Source organism: Propithecus coquereli, unplaced genomic scaffold, assembly GCF_000956105.1.
Source record: "Propithecus coquereli isolate 6110/MARCELLA unplaced genomic scaffold, Pcoq_1.0 Scaffold156, whole genome shotgun sequence".
Classification (NCBI taxonomy): domain Eukaryota; kingdom Metazoa; phylum Chordata; class Mammalia; order Primates; family Indriidae; genus Propithecus; species Propithecus coquereli.
The window spans coordinates 6,627,931-6,650,097 of record NW_012140080.1 but is presented as its reverse complement, the minus strand read 5'-3'; the positions used below and the strand labels follow the sequence as shown (position 1 = coordinate 6,650,097).

General features: G+C 51.3%; 1 protein-coding gene across 3 annotated transcripts in view; it reads left to right on the top strand.

Moving 5' to 3' along the window:
* NOD1 (nucleotide-binding oligomerization domain containing 1) overlaps positions 1–21,896 on the top strand; it is a 43,815-nt gene extending 21,919 nt beyond the window's left edge. For 2 of the 3 annotated variants that reach the window (XM_012640720.1, XM_012640721.1), the window contains 9 exons: positions 1,495–3,307; positions 6,043–6,126; positions 7,358–7,441; positions 8,209–8,292; positions 10,952–11,035; positions 11,937–12,020; positions 14,386–14,469; positions 18,149–18,232; positions 20,880–21,896. In XM_012640720.1, coding sequence (XP_012496174.1) covers positions 1,495–3,307; positions 6,043–6,126; positions 7,358–7,441; positions 8,209–8,292; positions 10,952–11,035; positions 11,937–12,020; positions 14,386–14,469; positions 18,149–18,232; positions 20,880–20,952 — 2,474 coding nt within the window. In that variant the 3' untranslated portion in view covers positions 20,953–21,896. The other variant, XM_012640722.1, reaches the window with a different exon arrangement.
* The last annotated feature ends 271 nt before the right edge of the window (positions 21,897–22,167 follow it).

Below are 22,167 nucleotides of genomic sequence, written 5' to 3'. Positions count from 1 at the left end.
GTGTTTAGGGGAAACGAAGCCAATTGGCAGAGTGTCAGGGCCACGCCCCGATTGCTGCGGCCCCAGCAGGGACCTGCCAGCCACTGCCAGTGTCTCACTCCAACGCCCCTTCCTGACCACCTAACCTACTTCCCCCGTGAAAAAAGGAAAATGTTCCCATGGTGATGGTTCTTTCAAAAGACTTTTCCATTTGTTCCTACTAGCTTTTGTTTAAAGTACTGTTCACTCTGTAAGAAGCCTCACACACAAGACCACATATTATATTAATATGAGTCCATTTATATGAAGTGTTCAGAAAAGGCAAATTAATAGACTAAGCAGATCAGTAGTTGCCTACGGCCCAGGGTGGGGGCGGAGATGAGCTGCAGAGAGGCTCCAGAGAGCTCTGGGAGGATGATGGGGCTGTTCTAGAATTGGATGGTGGTGAGGTTTCCACAACTTTGTGAATTTACTAAAAATCATCGAGTAGTATCTAACACAGTGAGTGAATTTTATGGTATATAAATTATGCTCCAATAAAGCTGTAAAAAAGTACAGTTCACTTTATAAATTTTAAACAGACAACCAAATTGAGCTAAATTGACGAGAAAGGGTTATAGATGAATCTGGAAATGTGCATGGGTGTCTACTTTTTGTTAATTGAATTGTAATTAAAATTTAAAAAGCTATTTTAAAGGAATTCATGGTTTTATTTGGGGAAGAACCACCTCCCTGTTGGTGTAAGTCCCACGTTCATCACCTAGGTTTGCTGGGAGCACGGTGCCCCCGTGAGCATTAGGGCATCTCATCTCCTTGAGGGAAGCGTGGGACTCACCCTGTGGCATGTGCCAAGCACCAGCGATCTGAGGCGCGCAGCCTGGGAGCCAGGGCTGGCGTGCTCTGCCTAGGACCCACCCTAGCGTACTCAGTCCTGTAGTGTTGGGAGGAGGCACAGGTCTCTTGTAATCCAGGTTAATGTCCAGTGTCGTATTTTATCACCAAAGGTTTTGGCATCCAGTTTTGTGAGACCACCTGTTGTTTCAAGAGCAGTGTAATAAGCAAAAGGTCAGGGAAATTTCTTCCTTAACAATGAGACTTTCCATGGGGACTGGCTCAGGCTGTTTGAATAGGGCCCTGGGGATGTGGTGGGGGCAGCGAGGCCACCTGGCCTGGCCCTCAGGTGTGAGGGGCTTCAGGTGTTAGCTGCTGTTCAATGACAACATTGTGCAGAGGGACAAGGGAGGCCTGTCTCGGATCCCAGTTGAAGCCTGTCACCTTTTGCCTGGCTAAATCCGAGGTCACGCAGAGGGGTCAAAGCCCGGGGACCCTCTGATTCTGGAATACTGGCTCTGAGTCCCCTGGGCTGCACGTGAGGAGTGGCTGTACTGGCTTCAGGGTCCAGTCTGGGGGTTTTGTCTGCATGCCCGTCTCTGCCCCCTCTGACCTCCCATTTGATGTGGTTTCTGCCTCTGTCTCCCTCTGCCTCTCACCTGGGCTCCACCGCCCTCCCTCCAGTGAGCAGGTACACCCAGCAGCTGCGACACCACCTGGGCCGCGACTCCAAGTTCACGTTGTGCTATGGCCAGAAGGAGGAGCTGCTGCTGGAGGAGACGTACACGGACACCATCATGGAGCTGGTCGACTTCAACAACGAGAGCCTGGGCAGCCTGGGCGGCCTGGCCTGCCTCCTGGACCACGCCACGGGCGTCCTGGACGAGCAGGGCGAGACGGTCTTCATCTGCGGCGACGCTGGCGTGGGCAAGTCCATGCTGCTACAGCGGCTGCAGAGCCTCTGGGCCACCGGCCAGCTGGACGTGGGGGTCAAATTCTTCTTCCACTTCCGCTGCCGCACGTTCAGCTGCTTCAAGGAAGGTGACACGCTGTGTCTGCAGGACCTGCTCTTCAAGCACTACTGCTACCCGGAGCAGGACCCCGATGAGGTGTTCGCCTTCCTGCTGCGCTTTCCCCACGTGGCCCTCTTCACCTTTGACGGCCTGGACGAGCTGCACTCGGACTTGGACCTGAGCCGCCTGCCCGACAGCTCCTGCCCCTGGGAGCCCGCCCACCCGCTGGTCCTGCTGGCCAACCTGCTCAGCGGGAAGCTGCTCAAGGGCGCCAGCAAGGTGCTCACGGCCCGCACAGGCGTGGAGGTCCCGCGCCAGCTCCTGCGGAAGAAGGTGCTCCTCCGGGGCTTCTCCCCCTGCCACCTGCGGACCTACGCCAGGAGGATGTTCCCGGAGCGGGCGGTGCAGGACCGCCTGTTGAACCAGCTGGAGGCCAACCCCAACCTCTGCAGCCTGTGCGCCGTGCCCCTCTTCTGCTGGATCATCTTCCAGTGCTTCCGGCACTTCCACACCGCCTTCGAAGGCTCGCCACAGCTGCCCGACTGCACGGTGACCCTGACCGATGTCTTCCTGCTGGTCACCGAGGTCCACCTGAACAGGATGCAGCCCAGCAGCCTGGTGCAGCGGAACACACGCAGCCAGGCGGAGACCTTCCGCGCTGGCCGGGGCACCCTGTGCTCGCTGGGGCAGGTGGCCCACTGGGGCATGGACAGGAGCCTCTTCGTGTTCAGCCAGGAGGAGGTGCAGGCCTCTGAGCTGCAGGAGGGAGACCTGCAGCTGGGCTTCCTGCGCGCCCTGCCGGAGCCGGGGCCCGGAGGGGACCGGCAGTCCTACGAGTTTTTCCACCTCACCCTCCAGGCCTTCTTCACAGCCTTCTTCCTCGTGGTGGACGACAAGGTGGGCACTCAGGAGCTGCTCAGGTTCTTCCGGGAGTGGACGCCTCCTGGGGAGGCCGTGGCGGCGTCCTGCTGTCCTTTCCAGTGCCTGGGCGGTGGCGGCCTGGCAGGCGAAGAGCCTTTCAAGAACAAGGATCATTTTCAGTTCACCAACCTCTTCCTGTGCGGGCTGTTGTCCAAAGCCAAACAGAAACTCCTGCGGCACCTGGTGCCTGCGGCGGCCCTGAGGCGCAAGCGGAAGGCCCTGTGGGCGCACCTGTTTGCCAGCCTGCGGTCCTACCTGAAGAACCTGCCCCGAGTCCAGAGCGAGTACTTCAACCAGGTGCAGGCCATGCCCACCTTCATCTGGATGCTGCGCTGCATCTACGAGACGCAGAGCCAGAAGGTGGGGCGGCTGGCGGCCAGGGGCATCTGCGCCAACTACCTCAAGCTGACCTACTGCAACGCCTGCTCGGCCGACTGCAGCGCCCTCTCCTTTGTCTTGCACCACTTCCGCAGTCGGCTCGCCCTCGACCTGGACAACAACAACCTCAACGACTACGGCGTGCGGGAACTGCAGCCCTGCTTCAGCCGCCTCACCGTCATCAGGTGAGGCCGCCAGGCACGGAAGTGGCGATGGGGTGGAGGGGACCAGGCTGTGGGGCGCCAGGATTGGCATTGTGGATTGGGATCCCGTGGATCCACCGTTACCCTAGGCAGATGGCAAGGAGCATAGCTTTGGTCAGGTGCACCTGAGTCAGCCCCAGCTGGGTGCCCTTGAACAAACTGCCTAACGTCTCTGAGCCTCAGTGTCTTCATGTGGAAAAAAGAGGTATTTGTAGTCCTAGCAATTATAGTAGTAATAATAACCAGTGTTGATTGAGAATGGGTGAAATGCATTACAAATATTACCGAATTTAATGCTCTTAACAACCCTGTAACGTAGGTACTGTTATTGTCTCCATTTTGGCAACTGAGGAAGTGGAGGCACAGAGAAGTTAATAACTTGCTCCAGGACACACAGCTTCAACATGGTGGAGCCAGAATGTATAAGGAACCTACCTGTTGAGATTAAGCCTCAGAGATAGCCCTTAAAAAGTTTCTGGCACACGAGAGCTTTTATTATATTATTGAAGAGAGAGCAGACTTTATGCTAATTGGCGTCGGTTACTCTCCGTGATCAAAGCCAGCAGCCTTGTGTGCTGCCAGAGACCCAGTCAAAACGCCGACTCGTGGTAATTTTCCTGTTGGATGGTTGGAGGAAAGAGAAGCCCGTCTGCTTTCTTCTATTAGCACTTCCTGTATAACATAAACCTTGTAGATCTCGACAGGGGTTTAAAGCCTCCGTTACTTGGCTCATGCAGTTCTGCAGAGCAGTAGGGATTTGGAACGGACTCCCTGTGCCTGTTACTCCAGTGCCAGCGTGTAAATTGCTGGGGACGTGGGGTGTGGGGAGGCTGCCCTGGCCTGGGACTCTCAGCCAGGGACTCTGCCTGCACAGCCCTAGGCAATCTCACACCCAGTGCCACCTGTGCCCATCTTAAAAGGGAAACTGCACCATCCTGCTGTGCCCAGGTGAAGTTTCCCTCCACACCAGTGGAAGAAAACGCAGCTCACAGGAAAGCAGCAGGATACAGGCAAGCACAGGGGAGCATTTTCAGCTCCGTGAGGGCATCGGTTAAGATTATTTTCATCTGAGAATTAGAGAAAACTCCAAATCTTGGTGGCTTAAATCAGTTATAAGCTTATTTCTCATATGCAGACGTCTAAAGGTAGGTGGTTCAGGACTGGTGCGGTGTCTCTTGACCATCAGGAGCCTGAGCTCTCTTCTGCTTTGCTGCTCTGCTGTCCTTACTGCCTGGCTTTCACCTCTTGGCCCAAGACAGCTGCTCAGGCTCCAGCCATCTAGTTGACATTCTAGCTGCCAGGAAGAAGGAAGGGTAAAGAAGTGTACACCCATTCTTTTAAGAAGACTTCTCAGCTATTGGTAATGATATTGCTGCTTAGATTTCATTGGCAGGACTTAATCATATGTGCCTAGCTAAAAAATGGGAATTTAATTGCTAAGAAAGCATAGATATTGGGAGCAACTAATTGCCTCTGCCATCCTGGCATGGGCATGTGCTGTAATTACACACTCTGCCTTAGTGTGAAGCTGGGGACTATGCAGGGAGGGTCCAGGGTGTCTGACCTCATTTTGGTGTGGCCTAAAAACCAAGCTTTTACCTGTTCAGCATTTTGCTTATTACAGAAGTCAGCTTGTGGGGCAAGTTCGGCCCATGGCTTGTGTTTGTAAATAAAGTTTTATCGGAGCGCAGCCACACCCATTTATTGGCTGCTTCACCCTACAGAGTTGAGTAGCTGTGATGGAGGCCATAAGGCCCGCACAGCCTAAAACATTTGCTCTCTGCCACTTCACGGAAGAAGTTTGCTGACCCCTGGTTATCGCCTCACCCACCCCTGTGCTGTATTCTACCCTCCGGCCTCAGCTAATGATGGGGGAGTGGATTGAGAGCAGGGTAGTTGGTTACAGATTACTTGGTAGTAAAAAAATCATTTTGCATTTTGGCTACATTAAAATATCCTGCTAGTATAGGGATTTCCCAGAGAAATCCCAGTGTGTGGCTGGCCTCTGTCCAGGAGAGACCACAGTCCTGAAGGCCTTCTTTCTCTGCCCCTCCCTCTGAGCCTGGTCTCCTGAGGGGGCATCCGCATTACAGAGGACTTGGGGAGTGGCCTTGTCAGGCTCTGCCTCTGAGCTCAGGCCTCTGGCTGTTTCTGCCCCTGCCCTTTCCCACCCCCTGACAGGAGGTTTTCTCCCCACCCCCATTTAGCCTGAACATTTCCAGATGGGGGAGACTGTTGGCATTTTGGATGAGACAGTTCTGGTGGGGCCTGTCCTGCATTTTGCAGGACACCTAACATCCTTGGCCCCGCCTGCAAGATGACCGGGTGTCCTCTCCCCCAGTCACAATAGCCACTAAAGGCAGCTACTCCCATTTCCAAACCCCGTACCCCTGCTGTGCAGCAAGAGCCAGGAAGGGACATGGACACATACACACACACACACACACACACACACAGACGGTAGTAGAGGTGGTCGGCCTCACGTGTAGCCTGTGTGATGAGCCTGGGGACGAGCCCGGGCCACGCCGCAGCCTTGCCGATGGGCCCCTCCGTGGCCAGGCTTGTCAGGGGCCGTGTGGCTGCCACAGCTGTTCTCACAGGGGCGCCTGTACCTGGGAAAACACCGGGGGCTGTGGGCTTCTGGGTCCTTGCGGGATTGATGCTCCCTCATAAGGAGCAGCTGCTCTAATTCAGTCACCTTTGCCACTTCGTTTCAGACTCAGCGTAAACCAGATCACTGACGACGGTGTAAAGGTGCTGTATGAGGAGCTGACCAAGTACCGGATTCTGACATATTTGGGGTACGTCTTTCTCAAGAACTCTGGGCCAGGGACCTAGCAATACCACAGAACGGCGGGGATCGCCAGTCACGTGGGTGACCGGACGACAGGACGGGCGGCCCAGGGCTGGGAAGCGCGTGGACCGGGAGCTCAGGGTCCTGGGTTCTGCCCCTGCCTCGCTGGGCCTCGGCCTCCCCACTTGCAACGCTGGGGCCCTAACGGAGGCCGGTGGTGTTACAACTGTTACTGGGGTGCAGAGAGAACATATGGGGTGTATTTAAGGAACGTTAGAATACTGTTTATGTATCAGTCTTTACTACTACGTTGTGGGTCCATAATCCCTCATCCCGAGCCCCTGGGATGACACGGTCGGGATCCAGAGTATGTGCTGTATAGTGGACTCCAGGACAACACCCCGTTTTCAGATACTTTAATATTTCGGCCCAAAATGTACGAATATTCAAACCAAGTGGGGCAAGGGAAGACCGTAAGTAGCTCCACATCTGTTGCCAAAAGAATCATGAAAAATTTTGGGTTTTCAGAGCCTTTGGGATTGTGGTGTTTGAGATGAGGGATTGTGGGCTGGTCCCCCAGCCCCGTGGCCACCGTGGCCCTGTGAGCTGCGGCAGCCACTCAGCCGCTTTGGGCCCCTGCTGCCTCCGCTGCAGAATGAGGGCAGAGAGGCCAGCGATCCCAGGCCGCCCTCAGCTCGGGAGGTTTGTGTGACTGGGGAGGCCTCGAAACTCAGCTTAGTTACTTCTTTCAGCCTCTCTCCGCGTTGTGGTCGAGTTGGCGTTGAGGGGTGAGATGACTGAAAGGTAGACATGGAGCAGGTTCGATATTCAGAGAGAAACTTCCCCCTCGAGATGCTGAATGTAATTGTAATTGAATAAATACCTGTCACCTGCTGGTTATGAAGCACTTATGTGCCAGGGCTTTGCATTATGTCATGTAACCCTCATAACAACCCTGCAAGGGTGCTATCATTATTATCCCTCTATTACAGATGGAGAAACTGAGGCACAGGGAGGTCAAATAAGTTGTCCCAGGCCATAAGGCCAGAGAAGGGGGTAGAGCTGGTCTTCAACCCAGGCTGTGAGACCTGAGAGCCCCAGGCTCTGCTCTCCATGTGTTCTCCTTTCAACCCAGACTTTGGAAATCAGAAGACAACATATACTCACTTTAAAAAAATCAGGGTTATTGAAATGACATCGAGAGTCATAAAGTCTCATGACTGTGCTTTCTTTCAAAGTTTATACAACAACCAGATCACTGACGTTGGAGCCAGGTACATCTCCAAAATCCTGGATGAATGCAAAGGCCTCACGCACCTGAAGTAAGTGGGGCAGGTGTGCAGGTCCCCTAGTAGCTCCTCTTGGTCACCCCTTCTGTGTGCAAAGAATCAATGTCACTGTATAGAGCTACCACAAGCCTTGTGCTCGCCCCAGGGCCGTGTTGGCCAAAGTAAGGAGACCTGTGTGTGGAATGTGAGCTGCCACATGGAAGAATTCTGACCCGTGGGTGAGGCTGGGACTCTGGAGGGGCCACTTGTCATTGGTGGGGGGACAGCTTGGCATTTTGATTTCATTAACTACTGATAGGAAGAAAGGCCTATCACCCTTTCTGGAGTACTAAGAAAAAGGTTTCTTCCCCTAAGGGAATTTCCCATCAGTTATAAGCAAGAGCTTGATCCTTTTCCCTGTCCTGGAATCGCCCTGCTAAGGGTGACAGAGTGCCAAGCTTAGAGCTTCTGGTCTTGCCCTGGCGACGGGAACACACACCTTGTCTATTGGCCGTCAAAGGTCCCAGGCCTGCTGATGGAAGCGAGTGATGCTCCTGAGGTCCCTTAGGGAACCCCAGGCAGGGCCTGGGACCCTGAGTTCCTGCAGAGACTGTGGGCCCCATCCTGGAGGGGAACCTTGGCCCACTGGCCTCAGGGCTTCAGGCTCCCTCTGAGAGCAGGCCCAGCATGCTCTTGTGGGTCTCAGGAGAAAGACCACACTTCCCAAGAGTGGCCAGGAGGAGTTCTGTGCTGGGGAGGGGGCGGCCTTTGTTGGAGTCCCCGCGCAGCTGGAGGCTGACCGCGCATGACTCTCTCTGCAGACTGGGAAAAAACAAAATAACGAGTGAAGGAGGGAAGTGTCTCGCCCTGGCTGTGAAGAACAGCAAATCAATCTTTGAGATTGGGTGAGTAGAAGAGGATGCACGTCCGTGGGTGTAATTCAGCCTGCTCTGTGCACGTGGGCTCCCGCTGGTCTTTTGCATGTCTGTGTACCAGAAGGACCGCTGGGTCTCCTGGGGGGAGACAGCAGAGCGCGGCCACCACTGACACCCCAGGAGCTTCTGCATAGGAACTGTTGCAGGAAGTCCCAGGATTGGCTACGACTTTGTGCAGACTTTTAAGTCATGCAAAAATCAGTATTTTCACCCCCAGGAAATGGAGGGAGCTGTTCTAGCCCTATGTAGTTTCTGATGTTCTTCATATCTCTTCTGGATGCCTTGTTTTTTCTTTCACTTTTTTTTGTGGTAAAATATATATAACATATGTTTTCTATCTTAATCATTTGTAATTGCATAGTTCAGTGGTATCAGGTATATGCATATCATTATGCAACCATCACCTCCATCTCTAAAACTCTTTTCTTTCTTTCTCTTTTTTTTTTTTTGAGACTCGCTCTGTCACCCTGGGTAGAGTGCAGTGGCATCATCATAGTTCACTGCAATCTCCAACTCCTGGGCTCAAGTGATCCTCCTGCCTCAGCCTCCTGTGTAGCTGGGACTACCGGTGTGCGCCACTGTGCCCGGCTAATTTTTTTCTATTTTTAGTAGAAGCAGGGTCTTGCTCTTGCTCAGGCTGGTCTCAAACTCTGGACCTCAGTGATCCTTCTGCCTCGGCCTCTCCACAACTCTTTTCATCTTGCAAAACTGAAACTCTGTACCCATTAAACAATAACTCTTCTCTCACCCTCTCCCCAGCACCTGGCAACTACTCTTCTATTATACTTTTTTTCTCTATGGTTTTGACTATTCTAACTACCTCGTAGAGGTGGAATCATTCAATATTTGTCTTTTTGTGACTGGCTTATTTCGCTTAGCATAATGTCCTCAAGGGTCATCCATGCTGTAGCGTGTGATAGGATTTCTCACCTTTTTAAGGCCGAATACTATTCCATTGTGTATACACACCACATTTTGCTTATCTATTCAGCCACTGATGGACACTGGGTTGCTTCCATGTTTTAGCTGTTGTGAATAATGCTGCCTTGCACTGGGTATGCAAACGTATCTTTGAGGCCCTGCTTTCAATCCTTTTGGATGTATGCCCAGAAGTGGAATGGCTAGATGCAATGGTAATTCTACGGTTAATTTTTGAGGAACCGTCGTACTGTTTTCCACAGCAGCGGCACCATGTTATATTCCCACCAACAGCCCGTAAGGTTCCAGTTTCTCCACCAAGTGTCCTCAGACACACTTGCTGTTTTCTGTGTTTTTCATAGTAGCCATCCTGATGGCTGTGAGGTGGTATCTCATTGTGGTTTTGATTCTCAAGGCTTTTTAAAGCTTTTTATATCATTATAATTTTTTATTGGATCATAAAATGAACACAGGTAACTTTGGAAGCTATGGGAAATATGTAAAATTATAAAAGTTATCTTCTCAGAAAATAATATTGTTAACATTTGATGTCAATTAAGCTCTCCCACTTTCTCTCTTCCTCTCTCTCTCTCTTCTATTTTTTTTTTTTTTTAATATAGTAGAGGTCAAACTATATATGTACAGAATTTTATCCTTTTTTACCTAGTCTCACGAGTATTTTCCACCTTATGAAAAATTTAGTGCCATTCAGTTGAATAGTGCTTAGCAAGACACAAAACTCTTACTCTGGCTCCGGCAAGCCGTACCCTGAAGCATGGAGGTGGTAGCTGGCTCAACCTGAGTGTGCTGCTGAGGCTGCCCCGGTTCTGTCGAGAGGGCCAGGCAGGCTGGCTTTGCCCTGTGTAGACTGGGCCCCTCATCCTATTAGGAGTAGCTGATACCTTTTGTAGGCCAGGCACTGTCCTAAATGCTTTGCATCTATTAACTCAGTGAATCCTCACAACAGCTCTATGAGGTAATATGCTTACTATTCCCATTTTATAGGTGAGGTGACTGAGGTCCAAGGAGTTATGTAATAGGCCCAAGTTCACCCAGGTAGCAGAGCCGGAGAGGAGCCCCCCATCTTACCGTGCAGACTGCTTTAGCCAGATCCTCCCAGATGCTCTGCTCTGGGGGAGAGAATGCAGCTTTGCTATTGCAACTGTCCACCAAGATTGCAAGAGTCTGCAGAGCATGGTTTGGTAACGTCATCTTATGTAAAAGGAAGATTGCTGATAAGGTTTCTGAATGGGCTTCCTGATCTTTGCTTCATGGAAGACTGTGTCTTCAGGAACTTCTCTGCCCCTGAGAGTTGCACAGATGCTGGGAGTCAGGATGCTGCAGACCCTTGTGTTCTGCAGGAGATACTCAGGTAGTGTCTTTCTGAGACAGCCATGAGCCCAGGCCCTCAGACTGACAGCTCTCCCACAGCTCGGCGTGAGACTTGGTCTCCAATTGTGCGACTCGCCATGCCTTCTGTCCACAAGCTCCCGCCGCTCTTTCTCCTCACATTGCCCTTTGAATCTGAAATCCAGAGCAGCCAAATAATGGGCCAGTGTGGTGAGGTATTAGTCTCTAGGCCACAACTCCAGGGACTGAGCAGAAAATCTGCCTGCTGAGTATGAATCAAGAGGCAGCCCCTGGCAGAGACTAAGGGGTGAGCTGGCCGTCCGGGGGGAGATAACTTTCACTGTCTTGCCTCCGCCTGCAGGATGTGGGGCAATCAACTTGGGGACGAAGGAGCAAAGGCCTTCGCAGAGGCTCTGAGGAACCACCCCAGCCTGACCAACCTGAGGTAAGCGTTGCCTTCTGGCCCCCTGTCTCCAGGGCAGACCTGGTCACTCCGCGCTCCCCTTGGGACAGGGAGGAGCTGAGGGGACGGGGTGATTGGCTTTCCTAATAGGGGAGGGATTTGTGTGCGTGATTTTTCTTTCCTTTTAAAAAGTGTTTCATTGACGCACAAACATACAGTAAAGTACGTTATCCTAAAGTGTTCCGCTCAGTGACTTTTGCACACGTGCACACCAATGTGACCACCATCCAGATCAAGACACAGGACATTTCCAGCCCCCAGTCATCTCCACATGCACCTTGGAGGCTGGGGAAGCAATTCCTAAGTCCAGATAAAGCTTAACGGGATGCTGGGCAGCAGGCTCCTGCCGCTTCCTCATTCTCGGGACAGTGCTGGAACAGAGGGGACCGTCCCTCTCTGTAAACACAGATGTGCCTTCCCAGCCCTTCATTAGGGCTCCGGCCAGATTCCTCAGCCTTGATATCTCCAAGGCTCTGCCACTGGCCTTCCTGCTACTGAAAGAGAGTCCAAGATGCTGGGGGCATCTGATGGGGTCTCACCGATGCGGCACCTAAAAATGCCAGCCCTCTGGAGCAGAGCCCACCAGGCCTCCTCAGCCTCCAGCGTGGACATAAAAACCAGAGGCGCTGAGCCCAGTCCACTGTCCTGTGAGCAGGCCTCGCCGGTGTCCTGTTTCCTATCTAGCCCGTCTTTGAGTGGTCTTGCACCTGTCCTCATGCTCCAAGCTCTGGAGCAACAACGCCTGGCCAGCTGCCGACGTGCCCAAGCATTGTGCCTCCTGCCTCGAGTCAGCCCGAGCAGGTGCCGCATCCAGGCGGAGTTGAAGCCAAGATCGACTGTAGACGTGTCTCTAATAATTCACCCCAACTGTTTTCCTTCCTAGTCTTGCATTCAACGGTATCACCACAGAAGGAGGAAAGAGCCTAGCACGGGCCCTGCAGCAGAACGCGTGTCTGAAGATATTCTGGTAATGGCCAGGGCCATCCTGAAGGGTTGGGTCTCAGGAATTACTCTAGAGGCTGCACACAAGCCTGGAGTCTTCACCGAAAATGTCCCTCTCGAATGGAAAGACTTTACGCCTTTCAAAGTTGGGGTGATAATTTAATTCCTCCTAGAGAAGAAAATAGCTATTTCCAGAAGCACAAACAGGTACAGGAGGGGGAAGTGGGCCCCGGGAGCACAGGTTTGAGGCATTGGACTTCTTTGCTGCCCTAGGACCCGGGAGACCCAGAGGCTGGCCACACAAACTGTCAGGCGTGTCCTCGGAACACCCTCACGGATGCTTGGCGGAGCCCACCTTTCCTGCACTGGGCTCAAAATTTTCTCCCTTTCTCCTCTTCAACTGCCTCCCCCCTGCAGCCTCCTCCTTCCATAGGTTTCCACGTCAGGATTTAGCCTTCTTGCTCCATCCAGCTCACCTGTCACCTGTCACCAGAAGCCCACAGTCCTCGCTCCCTCTCTGCACTCCAGGCCACTTATTAAGTGGATGTTGCCTCCTGAGGGTGTTTTTTGTTGGTGTTCCTTTTTTTTTTTTGTCATTTAATCTTTCGTTTTTCTTTATTTGCATTTTATTTACTCACCTGTATCATAACTTCCTTGCAGGTGAGGGAGTTGTGTTATACCCCCCACATCATCTACTTATAGCTCACTGGTGATTTGATTTTGCTAAATTAGTTCCTGAAAATCATGAAAATGTCATCTTTATGAGAATTCTGATACTGGACCTCCTGGCCGGCATTTTTAATTCTTTCCCCTCAAAAAGTCTTTAACATTTTGAAACTACATGCTTTTTTGAAAACATGTAAGTCACACGTCTAGAAAATAAGAAGTAAAAGTTCCTCTTTCATGTTTTCTAAAATAACCTTTTCCTTCTAGCTTTTTGTTCTATGTATATGCAAATATATACAAAACAGGATAGCAGTTAGCAGGTGGCTTAAACTATTTCTCAACCGCACTTCGTACATATTTTACATGTCCCTTTACGTCAGGGTTTCTCGGTCTTGACACTGTTGACGTTTCGATCCAAAGAATTCTTTGCTGTGAGGGGCTGTCCCGTGCATCCTGGGATGTTCAGCGGCATCCTGGCCTCCACCCGCAACTGTGACGATTGAAAATGTCTCCAGACGTGGCTGAGTGCCCCGCGGAGAGGGAGATCACCCCGGTTGAGAGCCGCTGTTCTACGTGGATAGTTAATAGTGCCAACACTCGGGACTTCCTGAGTGCGGACTGCATGCCACGTGGCATTCTAAGCCTTTACCAATGTATCGGCTCACTCAATGTCACAAGCACCCTGCGAGATCTGTGCTATTACTCTGCTCACTCACTGATGAGAAATCTCAGACCCAAGGAAGTTAAACCCCGAGCCCGAGGTCACCCCGCTTGTGAGTGATACAACCTCGGAGGGCTCCTCAAGGCCGTGCCCTTCTTCCTTTTTCCTTCCCTGCCTCATTCTCTCTGAGGGCTGCACAGCGTCCCTGGAATGGACAGTCAAGATTTGTTTCATCAGTTTCTGTTGATATTTAAATTCGTTCACATTTTACATTATGACAGATGATACCACTGTGTATGTTGCAACGTATAAATCCTAGCGTGTACGTTACATCTTTACACGCTGCAGGCTAAATTTCTAGAAGTCTAATCGTCTTAAAGTGTCTTAAACTCTAATTGTCTAAAATACAAATAAAGAAAAAGAAATTTGACCTTCAAGGAATGATTTTTAAAAATGTTCTTTCTGTTCTGTTCTTCTTCCTAATGATTCTTTCATCCTCTGGCACAAGAGGGTCCAACCCTATGTATGCCAAGGAGTTTCGGGGCTTTATCCAGACCACTCTGGTTTTAAGAACAATTGAGAAACTTCCTGAACTTCCAGTCACTTGACTTGGGTCCGTCACAACTAGCCTCAGAGCAAAGTGCTGAACACATTTTAATGTGCAGTTGGCGGCTGTTCCAGGTCTTCACACTGATTCGGACAACACGCTGCCAGTGGTGTTCAAGGGATCTGGGGACTGGAGGAGCCCTGAGAAGCAGGCGTCAGCCCCTTGTTTTCTGTGGGCCCCCGTCTTGCATGAAATCGGAGGCTCAGCAAAGGTGGGGCGGGAGAGTGGGCTCCTCTGCAGGCGGCAGGGCTAAGAAATAGGCTCGGGTGCAGGCTTTGCACTGGAAACGAATCCGCATTTATCTTCTGTGGGGGTGGGAAGCTGGGCTTGGCTGGGCTTTCAGCAAGTGACCAGCTGCAGGGCTGGCAGCCCTGGCTGGGACCCGCCCCTGCGAACTCACTGAACAGTGTCTGCCAAGTAGGCTCTCCTGAGCAAACACTTCCTTTTTTTTTCCAGGCTGACCAAAAATGAACTCAACGATGAAGTGGCAGAGAGTATGGCAGAAATGTTGAAAGTCAACCAGACGTTGAAACATTTATGGTAATTTCAGACTGTGCTGCTTTTCAAAAATAGTTTTTGAGATAAAATTTGCATGTCATAAAATTCACCCTTTTAAAGTGCGCAATTTTAGTGCATTCACAAGGTTGCGCAACCACCATTTAATTCTAGAACACTTTCGCTGTCCCCCCACACCCCCGTAAGCACCGAGCAGGCACTCCCCATCCTTCTCCTCGCATAGCACCTGGCAACCACTAATCTGCTTTCCGTCTCTATGGACTTGCCGGCCCTGGGCATTTCATATAAATGGAATCATACAACATGTGATCTTTTGTCTCTATGTTCTTTTGCTAACAGCTTTCAAGGTTCATCTACGTTGTAGCATGTATCAATACTTCATTGCTTTTTTATGGCAAAATGATAATCCATTGTGTGGATATTTAACCCTATATTTATTCATCAGTTGATAGACATTTGGGTCCTTTCTACTTTTTTTGTTGTTTTTTTTTGAGACGGAATCTCGCTCTGTTACCCAGGCTAGAGTGCCATGGCGTCAGCCTAGCTCAACTGCAACCTCAAACTCCTGGGCTCAAGCGATCCTCCTGCCTCAGCCTCCCAGAGTCCTAGGATTACAGGCATGAGCCACTGCACCTGGCCTCAACTTTTTGACTACTATGAATAATGCCACTGTGAACATTCACATACATGTTTTTGTGTGAACATATGTTCATTTCTCTTGGGTATATACTTAGGAATAGAATTGCTGGGTCATATGGCAACCCTGTTTTAACTTTTTGAGGAACCACCAAACTGTTTCCAAAGTGGTGGCACTATTTTACATTTTCATCAACCACATATGTGGGTTCCAATTTCTCTGTATCCTCCCCAACACTTGTTACTGTCCATCTTTTTGATTCTAGCCATACTAATGGGTGTGAAGTAATATCACGTTGTGGTTTTGATTTGCATTTTCCTGATGACAACATTGAGTGCCTTTTTATGTGCCTACTGACCATCTGTATATCTTTTTTGGAGAAATGTCTCCATATCCTTTGCCTTTTTTTTTTTTTGCTTTTTTTGAGGCAGGGTCTTGCTCTGTCACCCTAGGCTGGAGTGCAGTGGCGTCGTCGTAACTCACTGCAGCCTCAAACTCCCAGGTTCAAACAATCCTCCTGCTTCAGCCTCCTGACTACCTGGGACTACAGGTGCACACCACCACACCCAGCTAATTTTTCTAGTTTTTGTAGAGACAGGGTCTCGCTCTTGCTCAGGCTATTCTCAACTCCTGGCCTCAAGCGATCCTCCCCGCCTCAGCCTCCCAGAGTGCTAGGATTACAGGCATGAGGTCTGTGCACCCAGTCTTTGCCCATTTTAAAATTGGGTTATTTGTTATTTTATTACTGAGTTGTAGGAGTTCTTTGTATCTCCTGGGTGCTAGACCAGGATTGCTAGATACAGGATTTGTAAATATTTTCTCTTTTTCCATGGGGTTTTTCTTTTTCTTGATAGTGACCTTTGAGGCGCAAAAGTTTTAAAATTTTGATGAAGTCCAATGTGCCTGTGTTTTTCTTTGGTTGCTTGTGCTTTAGGTGCCTTATCTAAGAAGTCATCGCCTAATCCAAGGTCACAAAGATTTACACCTAAGTTTTCTAAGTTTTACAGCTTTGCTCTCACATCTAGGTCTACAATCCATTCCGAGTTAATTTTTGTGGGCAGCGTAAAGCAGGAGTCTGACTTCATGCTCGCGCACGTGGACACCCAGCTGCCCAGCACCACGTGTTGGAAAGACTATCTTTCCCTATTGAATGGCATTAGCACCCTTGTCAAAAATCAATTGACCATAAGTGTGTGGGTTTATTTCTGGATTCTCTATTCTAGTCCATTGATCTGTAAGTCTGTCTTTATGCCAGGACCACACTGTCTTAATTGCCAGAGCTTTGTAGGAAGTTTTGAAATCGGGAAGTCTGAATCCTCCAGCTTTGTTCTTCTTTCTCAAGATCGTTTTGGCCATTCTGGGTCCTTTGCATTTTCTACAAGTTGAGGATCACCTTGTCAATTTCTGTTAAAAAAACCCAGACTGTGCTACTTTTACATTATATCTGTTTCTCTTTGCCTTTTAGCCTGCAGACTTCTTTCATGCCCTTCCCTAGGTGCCAGGCGAGCCTCTCCAGGGAGAACAGAGGTCGCAGGGGCTAGAGAGAGAGTCATGGCTGCTTTGTGCATGCACGGCCTGCACCGGCCCTAGTGGAGGCAGCCCCGTGGGCAGATGTGCCTGACACTGCCAGGCTTTTTAGGGACTTTAGGTGCACTTCTCTTTCCTGGCCTCTTGCCAAGTCTTGGTTGGTGGCAGCCTGTTCTACCCTTAAGGAGGGGTGGGTGGTGGCAGTGGCAGCCACCATGAAGGTGGTGACTAGAAAGCAGCAGTTTAACTGAATGCAAAACTCAGTGTCCACTTCTGGGTTCTATTTTGTTCCTTTCACAAAGATGTTCAGTTACACTTGTCGTCATGCTCATTGGAAGGTCATCACTTCTGCCACTGAGCGCAGGGATCCTAACCTTTGGAGGATGTGGCTGGGAGCACTGGGTCCTGGCTGCAGCCCAGCCACCAGTGGTCCTGTGTGCTTGGGCAGTAATGGTGACAAGAGCTCCCTTCCATGGGGAACTGTGTCCAGTATACATCCTCCTGTTGTAACCTCACACACCCAGTGTGGGGGCACTCTTATAGTTGTTCCCGTTTTACAGATGAGACGATTGAGGCACAGACAGGTAAGTTTATTTCTTCAAGGTTCTGTAGCTGAGAAGTGGGGGGTGGGGCCCCTAACCACTATGGGTACTGCCTCTCCAGGGGGCAGGCCCCTTCACGCTGATTTTCTATAACCTCATCAATCATGACAGCATAGGTAGGGCTTCCTTCTTGAGTCAGTGCGCAAGAATGCTAAGGGTCAGGTTTAGCAGTAACCTATTCTACACACAGCCAGGAGTGGGGAGTGAGTCTGTGATGACATGTGGACGTGCCACTGCGTCTCACCTGGTTGGGTCAGGGGCATAGCTGCCCAGGAGGGCGTCAGAGGAATGTCCACTTTCCCTGCTATCTCTGAAACCTTTGCTTCATTTGCATCATTGCTACCCAGCATAATGGGGTACACTCTTAGAGACCCCATTACCGATGCTTCTCCACTGAGACCCATGAGAACTGTTTCTCCTCCCTCCCCTTTGGTTATTGAAGAGGACATGACACCATCTTAGAGGCTTTTGAGTCCCCCAAAGAACAGAAGGATCAGTTGGTAGCTACTTAATTTTAAAGACTGTCTTGCCTTTCCCTGGCTACTGGAAGAGACGTCAGACTGCCTGTTCCCCTGCTGATGAATTTCTTTGTATTTGTTGTTCTGACTGGTGGTCTCCAAACATTTTTAATTGGGAACCTCTGCAATGAGAAATGTCAAACAAACATGCACACACCTGTTCATGTATTACATTATCTTCGTGTGAATATACAGATATATTATGCTCACCGTAAAAATATACAAAAAATTAAAAATGTTTAAAGCTGTCCTTTATCTGGTGGATCTGATCCAGACGTGTTGAGCCAGATGAAAACTCACAGGATTCAGTTCCCCCGTGACCACCCTGCCTCCTCTCCCACCGCACCCTCCCAACTCCCTAACAAAGGGCGGATCTGGTCCGGTAGTGCGTATCTGACATGGGTGTGCTCTTATTTCAGGCTTATCCAGAATCAGATCACGGCCAAGGGGCTCGCCCAGCTGGCGGATTCGTTGCAGAGTAACACTGGCATCATGGAGATTTGGTAAGACCCCGCCCTCCGCCGCCGAGCACAGTAATAACAGCGACAGGATTCTTTGCTCGGCACCCTGAGTCTGCGGCAGGCAGAGTGCAGGGCAGTTTCCATCTCGTCCAACAAGCCTGTAGAGTACATCTCCATCTCCATTTTACAGATGTAGGAACCGAGGCCCAGACCAGTGAAGTCAAATTTGCCCAAGGGCATCATAAAAGTGGAAGCGACAGTTCATCCCAGACCACCCGACCCCACGGTCTGTGTGCTCCTACCCCAGCCTCGTCCTTGTTGACCTTCAGGGGTGGCGAGGGGGTGGGGGGGGGTGAACGGCCTGTGCAGGGTTTCCTACCGTGAACAGACTGCCCTGGACTCAGGCAACTGAGAGCTGGGGGTGCTGGCCAGGGGTTCGGAGCTCATTCTCCCCCTGGGTCAGGCTTCCTGGGAATCAGGAGACACTTCCAGGCTGCGTTTGAGCTGTTTATGCTCTTTTCTTTACTTCTTTTTTCTGCCTTGAGAACTTCTCATGCTAACGGAGAAAACCACGGCATTTGTGTTCCTGTGACACTGAACCCCATCTCGCTTCTTTCTTGCCCCCCACTCAGCAGCCCCCTTAATAATGTAACTGTCTGGGTGAGGTGGGACTGGGTGGATACTGAGAGAGGGGCCTGGAGTGTCGTCTGATAGTAACCACAGTGACCACGTTACGCCAGGCACCATGTTAGGGGCTGGGATGTGGCGGGTGATGCGACAGAAGGGCCCTGGCAGCTTGGAAGTGCTGGCCGACCTGGGCTGAGAACAGAGCCCCGTGCGCCTGAACCCAGACCCGTGAGTGCTCTGGAAACGTGTTCTCCACCTCAGGGCCTGAGACAGCCCTTCCCTGTGAGCGGCTCGGGCCCATGCGGGCGCTGGGGGGACGCAGCTGGCTCTCTGTCGAGGACACAGACCACAGGAGTTCAGGAGCCGCTGCAGCTCCTCTGAGACCCATGGAGCAGCCGCACCATGACCCCAAACCCTCAGCTCAGGGGGTCGCTACTCATTAACTACTTTGTCCCTTCATGACTGGGGAGAAGAATTTCACAGCCAAAAAAAAATCCAAGAGATACAGCTCCTTGGCTGTATCAAGCAGCTTGAACAGTGTTTTTAAACTTCGCTTTGGAACTCATTCAAGGATCACAGAGTTAGTTTGGTGGGCTGCAAGCAGCGTCATTTAAAAATGAAACTGAAAAGGGTAGAACTTTTCAACGTGCATGGTAGGGAGAGAAGAGTTATTTCATGAATCTTATTTCAGACTTGCATGTGGGTGTGTGTGTATTTGCCTAGATGATAGTTCACAGCGTAAAATGTAATTCTTACTTGGGGCTACGGTCAAAAAGTTGTTTGAGAAACACTCATAGGGAATAGAGCCAAATCCAAGGACGGCACCCACACAGCGGCCTGTGTGCCGCGAAGGCCGCCCGCTCTGCAGCCTGCGAGGCGTGAGAGGGGCAGGACTTTTCTCCACAGCCAGTTAGGACAACGTGAAGATCTGCAGCTGCTTTAGTCCCTCAGGCTTGGAAGAACACGCTTTCTCCCTCTCGGAGGCCACTGTTTCGACACAAGGAACTATTTGAGCAGGGCCAGGAGTCTTTCGCTTCAGGGCGGGCCATCCGGAGCCTGTGTGAGCACCTGCGTCAGGGTGGAGGGGAAGATCAGAGAGGCAGGACGGGCCCAGGTGCTGGACTCGAGGGTGTCTTCTCTTCTGTTTCTGACTTATTCTGGGAGCAGTCAGAGCGTGTTCCTCTGTGCATGACGCCACGGGACTGGGCTCTGGGAAGGCGCTGGCCTTCTTGGCCCTGTCCAGGGCCTGCCACACCAGGCCACAGGGCTGGGATGAAGCCTGCAGGGGAGCCAGGGTTAGGGAGCAGCTCTGCTTGGAGCTAGAATGCACCTATCTCCTTGGACTCATTGTCTGGTTAGACATTTATTTCTACCTCATTCCTTCCTGAAAAGAACTTGAAGTCTGAAGTCCCTTGGTGAGCTCTGCCTTCAAGGACAGAAAAGAGAGGTGTTGACCCCAGGTCACTAAGTTGCACAGCTGGATGACAGTGGTGCCATTTACTGAGCCAGGGAACCCTGAGGAGGTGTGGGCACTTCTGAGGTGCCAGGGGGACATCCAAGTGGAGATGCCAAGTAGGTGACGGGCTGCACTGAGATGAACAAGGTCATGGTGTCAATGAGATCACCTGGGGGAAAGGGGCTGTCCCAAACCTGGAGGAAATCCGAGGTTAGCGCTCCCGTGGAGGCACGTATGGAGAAGGCGGGCTGCCCAGAGACAGGAGAAAAAGCAGACAGCAAGCGGCCAAGCCAAGGGAAGGTAGTGCTTTAAGGAGGGAGACGTCAGGACAGCCACATGCCTGTGGGGGTCAAGAAGGACAAGACCTGAAAAATGTCATTAAGTTCAGGCTGATGGAGGCTGTTGGTGACCTTAATGAGACCCAGTGAATAGAGTGGTGGTGGTTGGAGAGGATGAATATTCATAGACAAGAACTGTTTGAACCAGCTGTGTTCCTCAGCGTCAGGGTCGTGTGATGTGCACGTGTGCGATGAACATGGTTGGGAAGGGGTGGACAACAGTCCCTAACATTTTACCTGTCTTCTTTGTTTTCCTCCTTTTCAACAGCCTAAATGGAAACTTGATAAAGCCAGAGGAGGCCAAAGTCTTTGAAGATGAAAAGCGGCTTGTCTGTTTCTGAGACGATGCTTTTCTGTGCTTGGGGTCTTCGCCGGGAGGTCCTTAGCAGCAAGTCCGTGTGCAGCCCCCTCCTGTCAGATGTCTTCCCGGGGCCTGCCGGGGGGGGGGGACTGTCAACCTCCTTTGCAGACGCTTTGACTGGCCAACTCCCTCAGCAGCTGTCGCGATTGTGCAGAGAAGGAGCGAGAGCGGTTGTGGTTGCTGTAAACACCCTGCGGAGAGACTTCGTTGCATACCCATAATTACTTTTATCTGAAGCGAGGGGCAGAAGACTTGGAGGACAGAGGAGGCCAGCCTCCGCTCACGCCGACGCCTGCCCTAAGACCTGCAGGAGTGAGTTTGTTGCTGCTGTTTTCATCGGAGAGTTGAAGACCTGGTGCCAAGTTGGTGCCAAGCTTCTTGGAACAAGGCACTTGATGGACAAGAAGTGTTACATGTGAGCCATCCCCTCCTCCCCAGAGCCTGCCCCCTATCGTATTATCCCCACTTCACAGCTGTGGATCCTGAGGGGTGCACAGTGTGGGGAGTTGGGGTCAAAAAAAGAACTCGCCCCAGGCTTTTTACCCTAGTCCCAGAGTCTCACCATCTGCTTACAGGGCTCAGAGGGGCCTCTCGGCTGGTCCGAGAGAAAGGGCGGTGCCTTCACAGTGCCGAGCTTCATAGGGCTCTGTGTCGCTGATCTCTTGTGGAGGGCGGGACACTCTGGGGACCCCGCCTCAGGAGGAGCAGTCAGTGCCTGCCACCCAGAGGAACAAGGCACTGCTTGCCATTTTGGCTCCAGCATCCAAATGGAAACTGTTTTCTCCTTTGCTTTTTATTAAAAAAATTTTTTTTATCTTCAAAAACTGGTGCCATAGTCTCTCCCTTGCCTCTTGAGAAAGGGAAGTCTCTTCCTGCCCCGCGAGCAGTTGGAGGGTGACTGAATAGGAGCCCAGACACAGAGGGTTGGCCGGAACTTGGCCAGACAGCACGTCGGTCAGACACCCGCCGCCACGGCGGGCGCGCAATGCATGCTGGGTGGGGGAGGGGGTGGTGATATCACCAGGTAACTTGTCCTCTTGCCAACTCATTTGTTAATGAATATTGAAAACACGATTTCCGATGGGCTGAGTCTGGGATTTTTTGAAAGGGCTTGGCCTGGTGAGCACACTGTTCCCGAACCCCGTCCTGACGCACTGCGCTGGGGGGTTCTGGGGCGATGTGCTGTGAGGAGGCC